Below are 11,325 nucleotides of genomic sequence, written 5' to 3' on the forward strand. Positions count from 1 at the left end.
TAGGCAGGGACGTCTCAAGGATTCCGGATTGCAGTAAATGTGAGTAGTAACCATGGTATCCAATCTGTGTCAGCATTTAAACCTAGAGGGGCCTGATTGTCCCATCTCCCTCTCTCTTCCCCGCACATCCATCATTTCAGCTCATTATTGATAAACAGTAAGGGAGTGATTGGTTTGGCAAATGTGGATTCATCCATGTTGGATTCCCAAAGTAGCCTATCATATACCCCCTTCTTATTGGTGCCACCTAGCATTTCATGCTCCCATTCACACATTTGCTGTTCTATTTTAAAACTGGGCATCAATAATTTCTGCTCCTTTCTTTTCATTCATTGAGGAAGGTATATATTCTGTCTTAAGTTATTTAGTAACATGACAGGCTTGAGAGCATGTTTAAAACCCATCTTTGAAATTATCATTCATAAATGTTTGATCAGATCCATTGCAGTGTTGTCACGCAAACCCATGGCCCACATGCAAGACCTCCAGTATTACTGGCTTAGACTGCACTGAAGAAAGCAAGGGTTGCATGGTGTAGTATTGTTTCTTCCTCTCCTATCTTCCCAGTACTTGTCATTGTGCTGGGCTGCAGGTGGTGCTGTCCAATGGCTGAACTGTTCTTAATCTTTTTATATGAGCTGACCAACCATATGGTAGTCCCATTCAAAAACAGGGACTTAAAAAAAAAAAATCCAGGTCATTAAGAACAAATTGTTATTTACAATGACGGCCTGGAAACTCCACACATTGATAACAGCAGTTAGTTGAGAGACATTATTTGGGGATTCTGTAGTCGATGATTGTTCTGGGAGGAGGGACTAGCTTTTATACATCCAGGCCCCTGATGAGGCCCTCTGGGCTGGGCTGGCCTCAGGGATGGGTGGGGCCCAAAAGGACCTGACGCATAGAGTCCTCTGGTCCCTTGCCACATTCTGCACAGAACCCGTCAGGGTATCAACTAACACACAACAGCACTGTGTCGACCCAGATGGCTACAGATGTCATATTCTTCAAGCACACTTATGTGTTTATGAAACCATTCTCCCAGTGTTTACAAGGTGCTTGAGAAATGACGTGTTATTTTCCCGTTTTTGTTGATTGTCATTTTATGATGATTGTGGTAGTTTCCTCACTAATTGATTTCTGTGTATCTTGCTGGTTCAGTTCTCTCAATACTTGGTCTAACACTGTAAATGACCCCACTCTTCTCTCTTAGCGAGGAGATCCATTGATTGCTGAAGTCCTTCTTCACATAATCAAGTGTGTATACTGTAATATTTCACCCAGAACTGACCTGTTTTCCCGTGTAGCATTTCACTGCACCTTCAGGAAAGAGGGAAAGGCGAACACGAAGGGACAGACAACCATCTTTTTATTATAAAAGCCACTCAAAGCATGGCTGTTGTTCAGCCTCTTGATATTTACTTCTGATCATTTTAACCTGTAATTCCCATCAGGTCACTTTTTTAGTTAAGTTTCCATGCCACAGAATACTGCCAGTCCTCTCTGACAAAGGAAGCTTCACAAAGGTGTGTGTGTGTGTGTGTGTGTGTGTGTGTGTGTGTGTGTGTGTGTGTTGAAATGTCAGCCTTTTGTAAACATTATTAATTAAGAGCAGGGATTTAAGGGCCAGCTCACAATGTTCATTTTTGGTTGTCAAGGACATGTATACAAACATATGACACGCATCCCAGCTAGCACATAGCATTCTAGGAACCATATGTTTCTTAGAGCTTGGTGAGAGCATGGCTGTCCTATGGTTATTTTGGATACAACCTTCTCAACACATTGAAGGAACTTGAAGAAAAAATATATATTTATTGGTATTTCATTACTTTAATAGAACATTTCCTAAAAGTTCAAACATGGTCTCATTTAATTTCAATTTTTGTAATGTTCTAAGAACGTTCTTCAAATGGTTTGACATTGGGAATGTTCTCAAATAGTTCAGAGAACGTTAAGAAACAACATTCTTCTGTGGGAATTTAGTACGTCAGCATAACATTTCCTACAGGTTTCCTCATGGTTCTATTTAAAGTCATGTTCTCAAATTGTTCCAACAACCAATGTGAAACCAAAAACCTACGATCCCACTACTACCAAGGAACCAAATGTGCTAGCTGGGATAACAGACAAGCCAGGAAAAAGGCATAGCAGCTTGCAAAATGTTCAGCTTTTATTGGTAGCATGTCTTACTTGCTGGACATTTTTTACGTCTCTTGTATTATTATTTTCGATCTCCTATAGACTGCAAACCATATCTCAGGTCATCACCATATTCTCGTGAATTGAGAATCAGTGCTTGACATTCTGAAGAAACCTCTCTAGAACTGCTGGAGTCAAGGTTACCGGGGACTGACTAGCCGATATGTATAAATACAAAAGCAGTGTAACTTAAAGGCTACCTACAACAGTGTAACTAGAGACAAACTCTCCAGGAATCTGAGGTGAGGGAAGTGTGAGAAAGTTCTGCAGTCTGATTCTGGCACAGATTAGTACTCCCTCCCTCCCTCTCTCATCCTCTCCACCTCCGCATGCTCTCCAGACAGTCTTCCAATCGGAGACTCTACAGTGTTCTGCTAGTCTGTGAGCTGGAGAGACACTGACAGAGCCACTGATACAGATTGATACTGACAGGAACAGACTTTGACAGATGACCAGACGGAGAGATACTGAAGGTGTGGACCTCGGTGTGGCATTGATTTTAGTTGGCACGTACACTTGCTCCTGCATTAGTTTGACGGTACTTCAGCTTGTCTCCTGGTCTTGGATACTTTTTTTGTAAGACTGCAATGCTTCCATTCTACCTCTTCACCCTGTTTGGTGAGTATAGAAAACTAATTTGCAGTGAATATGTGCATGGTTTTGTACGTGAAGTGATGCTTGTTTTAGTATATGTGTATGATTCATTATCTTCCATCTTCTCTCTTCTCCCAGCCATAGTCCAAGCCCAGAATAGACCCTTGCCAGGCTCCTGTAGCTTTGAGTCCAGCACCTGCGGATACACATCAGACCCAGACTTTACGAGCTGGACGCTCAACAAAGATGGTAGGAGACTTTGGAAAAAGGTTGAAGCCTATATCCTTTAAATTACACTGACAAGTGCCTATAATACAGTAGCTTATACCCTTTGAAGTGCTTGAAATGCATGGTAACCTGTTGTGTGTGGAAAACACAAGAAGACAGTGACCTCTTCTATGCAGCAAAGATTATTGGGGCTTATTACAAATATTTGTATGTTCTAGTGCCTATAGTAGTTGTTGTACTAGTTGTTGTACTTGTTGATGTGGTTTCTGCAGTTGTTCTGATGGAAAGGAGAGGGACAATAGCAAGAGAGATACATCTGGAATGCATTGTTTCCAACATCAGAGCACATCTGGAGACAGTGAAATAGCACATTTAGGCATTCACAGCTCTATGAGGTGGTACTATTCTGAAGAGTCCTAGATACATATTTATAACCCAGATAAGTCCATCATCACTTAAGCAGAATGATGAAAGGACACATAAGAAAGCAGGTGAAATTCTATGGCAACCATGTAATCATCATTGCTCTGTAAATGATTCTGTTTTGCCCTGAGACAGGGACACAAACTGTTGTTCGCTGAGCAAACAGAATGTCTCCTCCTGTGTTTGTCTTTTACTTCTCCCATCCTTCATCTTCATCATCTGATTCCTCTCATCTTTTTTTCTATCCATCCTTCCCTGCCACTGTCGCCCTTGGCATCTTTTGAAATAAGGTCAATTGACAATAGATGAAGTAGATTCTGTTATACTCTCTCTCTCTCTCTCTGTGTGTGTTTTCATAGTACCTCTATTCAAACTGCCTCTGTCTTCTCAGGGTATTGTATCTCAATGGATCCAGGCCAGGAGTACCAGAATAGACAGGAGAAGAGGCCAGAGGGAGAGGAAAGGTCCGAGGGTGAGGGCAGGGGGGTTCTGCTGAGCCCGGCCATGGAGCAAGAGGACTGGAGCTGTCTCAGGCTGATGTACCAACTCTCCGTCTCGGGCTCCCTGCAGGTCCAGCTGCGTAGGGAGGGAGAGAGCTTCGACTGGACACTGTGGAACACCCAGACCGCCTCTGACAGCTGGCTCATCTCTAGCATCGACCTCCAGGACACCACAGAGCCGTACAGGGTAAATAATACACCCTCAGGAACATGGGAGGCACATACAGACTGTTAAAACATATGTGCTAATCTAAACACTGCCATACTTAGGTGGAGGAATGGGGCCTGGAAAATGTTAGCGCCCTCACATTGATTAGACCAAACATCAAATGACATGCATTTCTCGTATCTGCTACTCAATCTCTCACGTCTGTGTACTGCTACTATGCAGGGCAGGGGTCAGCAACCTTTTTAGTGTGGAGTGCCCATTTACAATTTATCCTACAGTTTCTAATGATCTGCATGCCAGTTATGATTTTCATATGTGCTTTACAACTAATTGTGTCTAGTGAATATCTAATTGCCCACAAACGGAAGAATTCCATAGCTCACTAAACAGAGGCGCTGTCCATTAGCACGACGGGCTTAATCTTGGAACACAGATTCCCTTGGTGAATGATACAATGAGATTTAACCACGGGGTGGCCAATCTTATCTTCAATCAGCTTTGCCAATCATTTATGTTTCCCCACCATAGCGGGGGCACCGTCAGTTGTAATAGCGAATATGTTTTTAATATCGACACCTCTCTCCTCAAAATGATGCGTGAAGGCTTTTGCTACATCTTCCCCTTTCGTAGTACCATGCAGAGTTTGAGACAAAGCAGCTCTTCATGTACCTGCTCTGAGTCACAGTGTCTTGCAACAACTGCCAGACGTGGAACGTCATTCACATCCACACCAAGAGCCACACTAAACACAGGGGCATCTTTTAACGCTACAGTTTGCTGCTCCTTTACATTTTCAACCATCTCAGTAATGTGCCTTTCAACTGTTCTGGCAGACACAGGCATCTCTGTTATCTTTGAGATGATTGTGTTTTTGTTAGGTAATCCATCAAATAAAGCCTGTGAACTACTGAGGAAAGCCTCCTTGATATATTTCCCCATCAGGAAATGGTTTTCCATGTTTAGCAATGCACTGTACAACTTTATATCTCCCCTCTGTAGCTTGATATTTGACTACATGTAGATTTGTAAACACATTGCTTTGCTTTTCATACCAGGACACGGCCCTCTTGATTCCTTCAGCCTTAACCGCCTCATCCTTGAAGTTTTTCTCATGTCTCGTTTCAAAATGACGCCATACACTTGATGTCCGACAAACAACAGTTTTACAACAGAGAGCGCAAACAGACCGGTCCTTGAGTAAAACAATCCATATTCCTTTGTCCAAGAGGCAATACATGAGCGGACATCTGCCTTATTTTTCTTTGCTAATGACATTTTTCACCCTGAACTTTTTTAAATAACAAAAGAAGGCTTGCTAGCTGCTAGCCATGTGAAAACGAATCTCTCATCTTCAGTGCTGCCTTGGTTTTGAATTTGTCGGGAGAGGCGGATCGTCTTGCGCTGATCTAATAATATGAAACTCCTACAAAATCATGAAATTCCATTGGCTAATCAAGATTGGCATACCTTGAACTACTTCATTGCAGTGAATACCAATGCATTTTCGAAAAACCAATGCATGCAATTTCAATTCTTTTCTCCAGTTTAATATATATTTTTTGAAATACTGCAAAAATAAGTGAGATAATAAACGTCCAGCCAAGGCTTAGCACACCACGCAAAAAAACTAATAAAATAAATATTTCCTTTTTTTGTTTTTGGGTGGCTTGCCAAGCCATGGCGTGCCCTATGTTGCCGACCCCTGTTGTATGGCATGTAACTTCTTAAAGGTGCTTTTTGCTGCACAACCTGACTGGATTGATAGAAATAAGGGAGCATGGTAGAAACGTGTGGTGCACTGCACACAGGCAGTCAGGTATGAATATTACAGGAACTAATCATGCACTTGACCTTGAACCTGCCTGGAGGGGCCTGCCTTAGCTATGACTCACTTGGGAGCTGTGGATTGTACCATTAGCCCAAGGCTACATAGTCCATATGTCAAACATTCACACAAACATCCCTGCTGAAAAAAAGCATAGACCAGCATGGTCTGGAGACCAGCCTTCATTGTGTTTTCGCTGGTGACCAGCCTTTGTTGTGTTTTCGCTGGTGACCAGCCTTTGTTGTGTTTTCGCTGGTGACCAGCCTTTGTTGTGTTTTCGCTGGTGACCAGCCTTTGTTGTGTTTTCGCTGGTGACCAGCCTTTGTTGTGTTTTCGCTGGTGACCAGCCTTTGTTGTGTTTCCGCTGGTGACCAGCGTTCGTTGTGTTTCCGCTGGTGACCAGCCTTTGTTGTGTTTCCGCTGGTGACCAGCGTTCGTTGTGTTTCCGCTGGTGACCTGCCTTTGTTGTGTTTTCGCTGGTGACCTGCCTTCGTTGTGTTTCCGCTGGTGACCTACCTTCGTTGTGTTTCCGCTGGTGACCTGCCTTTGTTGTGTTTTCGCTGGTGACCAGCCTTTGGACACATAAGCTGGTCACCAGCATACCAGCATATGCTGTTCACCAGCAAAACCAGCATCATGTCACATTATGATGGCTTGCAAAGTGATGTCAAATTCCTATTGGAATCCAGCCTGACTGGGTATATCAAAACATTTTCACTTGTATTCACCCACAATCTGCATTCAGAATTGCTGCCATGGTTATTAAAAACAAAAAAGATGAATACCTTATTTAAAAATATGTATTCAGACTCTTTGCTATGAGACTCAAAATTGGCTCCGGTGCATCCTGTTTCCATTGATCATACTTCAGATGTTTCTACAACTTCATTGGTGTCCACTTGTGGTAAATTCAATTGATTGGACGTGATTCAGAAAGGCACACACCTGTCTATATAAGGTCCCACAGTTGACAGTGCATGTCAGAGCAAAAACAAAGCCATGAGGTCTAAGGAATTGTCCGTAGAGCTCCGAGACAGGATTGTGTCAAGGCACAGATCTGGGGAAGGGTACCCAATTGAATTTGTCCCAATACTTTTGGTTTCCTAAAATGAGGGGAAAATGTATAAAAAGTGCTGTAATTTCTAAACAGTTCACCTGATATGGATGACAATACCCTCAAATGAAATATGTCAGTCTGCACATTAACAGAGCCAAAACAAGCAAAAATGTGTCACTGTCTCAATTCTTTGGAGCTCACTGAATCTGTTTTTTGCATGTACATTGATTGACAGTGACATACCACAGTTTCGCGGGGCCCCGCAAGGTATAGCTAATTTCATACTATTTTACACATTGCCATGGGGCAGAGAGAAACATATGCCTTTTTATAGCTAATCTAATGCTATTCTACACATTTTGCAATGAGGCAGAGAGAAAAGACCACGTGGGGGTGTGTGGTATGCCAGTGTTGATAAATTAATTGACTAATTAATCAATCTTACGCTACACAAAGATAAATAACATACATTTTTCTAAACTAATCCAACTGTTAGTTGGACTTATTGCACCCGTTACTGAAATAGTTGTTCCAGTTTAGAACATTGAGGTAGTCTCTTTCTAACCCTGGCAGTCATTCTGAATGCAGATTGTGAGAATCCACTTTGGCTGGATTCCAATCGGATTTAAACATCACTAATGTGAATGGATGCCTGTATGTCAGCATAACCAGCTAGACCATGCTGGTCTGTTAGCATAACCAGCTAGACCATGCTGGTCTGTCAGCATAACCAGCTAGACCATGCTGGTCTGTTAGCATAACCAGCTAGACCATGCTGGTCTGTCAGCATAACCAGCTAGACCATGCTGGTCTGTTAGCATAGCCAGCTAGACCATGCTGGTCTGTTAGCATAGCCAGCTAGACCATGCTGGTCTGTCAGCATAACTAGCTAGACCATGCTGGTCTGTCAGCATAACTAGCTAGACCATGCTGGTCTGTCAGCATAACTAGCTAGACCATGCTGGTCTGTCAGCATAACTAGCTAGACCATGCTGGTCTGTCAGCATAACCAGCTAGACCATGCTGGTCTGTCAGCATAACCAGCTAGACCATGCTGGTCTGTCAGCATAACCAGCTAGACCATGCTGGTCTGTCAGCATAACCAGCTAGACCATGCTGGTCTGTTAGCATAGCCAGCTAGACCATGCTGGTCTGTCAGCATAACTAGCTAGACCATGCTGGTCTGTCAGCATAACCAGCTAGACCATTGGTCACCAACTTTTTCTGAGTCAAGATCACTTTTTGGGTCAAAATGCCTGAGAACTAGCATTCAGATTTTTTTAAACATGACTTAAAACATAAGCCTATGCAACATTTAACCATTTGAAAAGAGTTCTGTAGCAATTAGGTTTGTGCAGTAGGCTATATATAGGCCCAGTACATTATCACTGCATATTGGCTATGCTTGAACTACCCTGCCAATGTTGTTCTTCTCAGACCATTTAGAAATTATATTGAAAAAAATGTAGGTACAGTAAATGATCACACTGGTAATAGATCATTTGTTGGATTACTTGTGAGGCACAGCTGAGTGAGCATAAGCATATTTTTTTTACTGGACTGATAGCCTGCCCCTATGGTCAGTCTGAGGGGAGGGAGCAGCGGTGAGGCTGCCTCTCACCCGACTCACGTCCCTCCTCTCTCCCTCTGATGAGAAAAAAGGACACAGTCTTCCAGCTGATGGCGAAGTTCAAGTTGCACTGCATTATTTTTTGCTTCATGCACTAATTCATGTTGTTACTCCTATGACCAGAGAAAGTAAAATATCCCTCGCAATTAAAAAAGATGCAAGTCACTAATAATAACAACGCAAGCTTATTGGAACACTTTGCAATAGGCTACTCATTCATTGTAGCTGCAGTGCTGGTTGTAGTGTGAGTGGAAGTAGGGAGAACATGCATTTTATGGCTTATAATAGTCCTGAATAACAACTTAAACATGGACTTAGTCATAAAAACAGCAGCTCTTTTCTGTATTCGTTGAGTCTCTGTGGTCATAGTTTTAAACGTTTTGAAATCTCACTGTATCAACTTTCCTGTGCGTTCGAGGCATAATTTTACAGTCTATAGCTCGAGGAAACTGTGCAGACATGTTGATCTAAGCTATCTCATAAACTACCTGTAGGTCTATAGGTGCACTTGATTTGTTCTCTGGGCCTGCTGAGTAGGAGTTCTACCTTCAGACACATGAAATGGTTCAAAATGGGAACACTTTGCCATCCCGGGGGCTAGGGCTGCTGAATCAAGTGCTACTACCGCCAACAGCGTAAAACAAAACAAACAAACAAATGTTTGGTGATCAATTAGGAATGCCTTGTAGATCGACCATTCAATCGTGATCGACCAGTTGGTGACCACTGAGCTAGACCATGCTGGTCGGCCAGCAGAACCTGTTAGATGATGTTGGTCAGGACAACTTGACCAGCATCTGACCAGCATGGACCAGCATAAACCAGCATGGACCAGAATAGACCAGCTTGAAATGTGTGCTGGTCTATGCTGTTTTTTTTCAGCAGTGATAATGGAGCACAGACATACTATACCTCCATTTCCCCGTCTTCTTCATTACTGATTGAGGGCCATTACTGAACATCTGCTACTCATCAGATTGTCATTGATGGCAGACCCGGTGAGAGCACAGGCAGCAGTGTGGCCATCTTTGAGATACGTATCAGCTCTGGATACTGCTTAGGTCAGTGAATCGCACACATATCATATACCCATGGGATTTGTAAGACTTTGAAAGTGTATGATATCATGCACACACACCTCCCAGCTAGCACATAATGTTCTGAGAACCATATGTTTCTTAGAGCTTGGTTGTCCTTTTGTTATTTTGCATACAACCTTCCCAAAACTTTCTGGGAACGGTGCAGAATAGTTGCTTTGGAACGTTCTCAGCACATTTAAGGAACTTGACAAAAACATTTTTATTAATTGGTATTTTATTACTTTAACGGAACTTTTCCGTTCTAAGAACGTTCTTCAACTGGTTTGACATTGGGAATGTTCTCATAGTTCAGAGACCGTTAAGAAACAATTTGTTAAGCAGAACGTTACCTACATGTTTCCTCTTGGTTCTATTTAAAGTCATGTTCTCAAATTGTTCAGAGAAAGTTAAGAAAACTTTCCATAAAAACCACAAGAAAACTTTAGTAATGTTCTAAGAATGTTATTTAAACACATACATTCCGTTCTCAACATCAACAAAACTCTCTTGTGTCTTGTTAAGTGCGTTCAGATGTGTTGGTCACTAATTGGTCACACCTGATCTGCTTGTTTCCTTTTTAATGGGGTCTCTTTAAATAGACAAAAATGAACAGCTTTGCATGCATAAAAAAACTTGGCATGCTAGCTCCATCCTGGTGGTGCGGTGGACTAATTTCATGGATAGAGAACAGAAGATTATAGGTTAGAATTGCACAAATTATGTGTTTGCATGATTAATGCCTAAGGAAATTAATTTCCATGTGTCCTATCAGTGCTTGGAGTTTAAGAAAGTTAACCCAAAATAAGATGGCATCGTTTGTCTTCTTGAAACATTCAGTGTAAGTTTAAAGGAAGTTATTAAAAAATCCCCAAATAACCTATAATTTCAGTTCTCAGAGCGTAGCGAAATGTGTACAATTGAAAACTTACTTTAAAACTGCAACATTTTCTCAACGCCCCATAGTAAAATCTATAGGTATAAGCGACATAAGCGGTTGCTTAGGGCCCCCGGCTGCTCAATCGGGGTCTCAACTTACAAGTGAGAGTAATAATAGTAGAATACACCAGGTGCAATTCTGAAGTTTGCTTGTGCATCACCAGTCACTCAACTAGCCATGTCAGCTAACAATTTTTAGATTGGCAGTTAGCTGGTTAGACTAATCTAAACTTGTAGAAATCATGGCCGAATACTGACCGGCACACAGGGCACGTGCCCCCCATTTGATTTTGTTATTCATTCTCACTCATATCATATAGACATGGCATCAGTCATTACATAATGTGTAGCATTGCTGGAAACTTGCTTTAAAACTGCAAACATTTCTCTCCAAGCCATGGCAAAATAGGTAGAATTGCATGAAATTTGCTGTAAAACGACACATTTCTTTTCTCTATCCCATGGCAAAATGAGTGGAATTGCATGAAACGTGTTATAAAATTGCAACATTAGTTTACATCCCTATTAGGGAGCATTTCTCCTTTGCCAAGATAATCAATCCACCTGACAGGTGTGGCATATCAAGAAGCTGATTAAACAGCATGATCATTACACAGGTTCACCTTGTGCTGGGGACAATAATAGGCCACTCTAAAATGTGCAGTTTTGTCACACAACA

The 11,325-nt window shown here is 42.0% G+C and overlaps 1 protein-coding gene and 1 long non-coding RNA gene across 2 annotated transcripts; one reads left to right on the forward strand and one right to left on the reverse strand.

Moving 5' to 3' along the window:
* The first annotated feature begins 2,559 nt into the window (after window positions 1–2,559).
* On the forward strand, window positions 2,560–4,307 carry LOC106563321 (thyroid hormone-induced protein B). The gene is made up of 3 exons (XM_014128828.2): window positions 2,560–2,823; window positions 2,938–3,048; window positions 3,842–4,307. Exons 1-3 carry the CDS (start codon window positions 2,793–2,795, stop codon window positions 4,183–4,185), a joined length of 486 nt encoding a protein of 161 aa, XP_013984303.2. The 5' UTR covers window positions 2,560–2,792; the 3' UTR covers window positions 4,186–4,307.
* LOC123725190 (uncharacterized) lies at window positions 3,065–5,433 on the reverse strand. The gene is made up of 2 exons (XR_006757652.1): window positions 5,172–5,433; window positions 3,065–4,110 (listed from the first exon to the last, which is right to left on the reverse strand). It is a non-coding gene; the product is annotated as an uncharacterized lncRNA (long non-coding RNA).
* Window positions 5,434–11,325: the final 5,892 nt, after the last annotated feature.

The sequence above is a fragment of the Salmo salar genome, chromosome ssa11, assembly GCF_905237065.1.
Source record: "Salmo salar chromosome ssa11, Ssal_v3.1, whole genome shotgun sequence".
NCBI lineage: Eukaryota > Metazoa > Chordata > Actinopteri > Salmoniformes > Salmonidae > Salmo > Salmo salar.

Excerpts from the sequence above, each read along its gene's own strand:
- LOC106563321 (XM_014128828.2), top strand. The coding sequence starts at position 2,793 with ATGCTTCCATTCTACCTCTTCACCCTGTTTG. Across the intron at positions 2,824-2,937 it reads CTACCTCTTCACCCTGTTTG|CCATAGTCCAAGCCCAGAAT; the intron begins GTGAGTATAGAA and ends CTCTTCTCCCAG. Across the intron at positions 3,049-3,841 it reads CTGGACGCTCAACAAAGATG|GGTATTGTATCTCAATGGAT; the intron begins GTAGGAGACTTT and ends CTGTCTTCTCAG.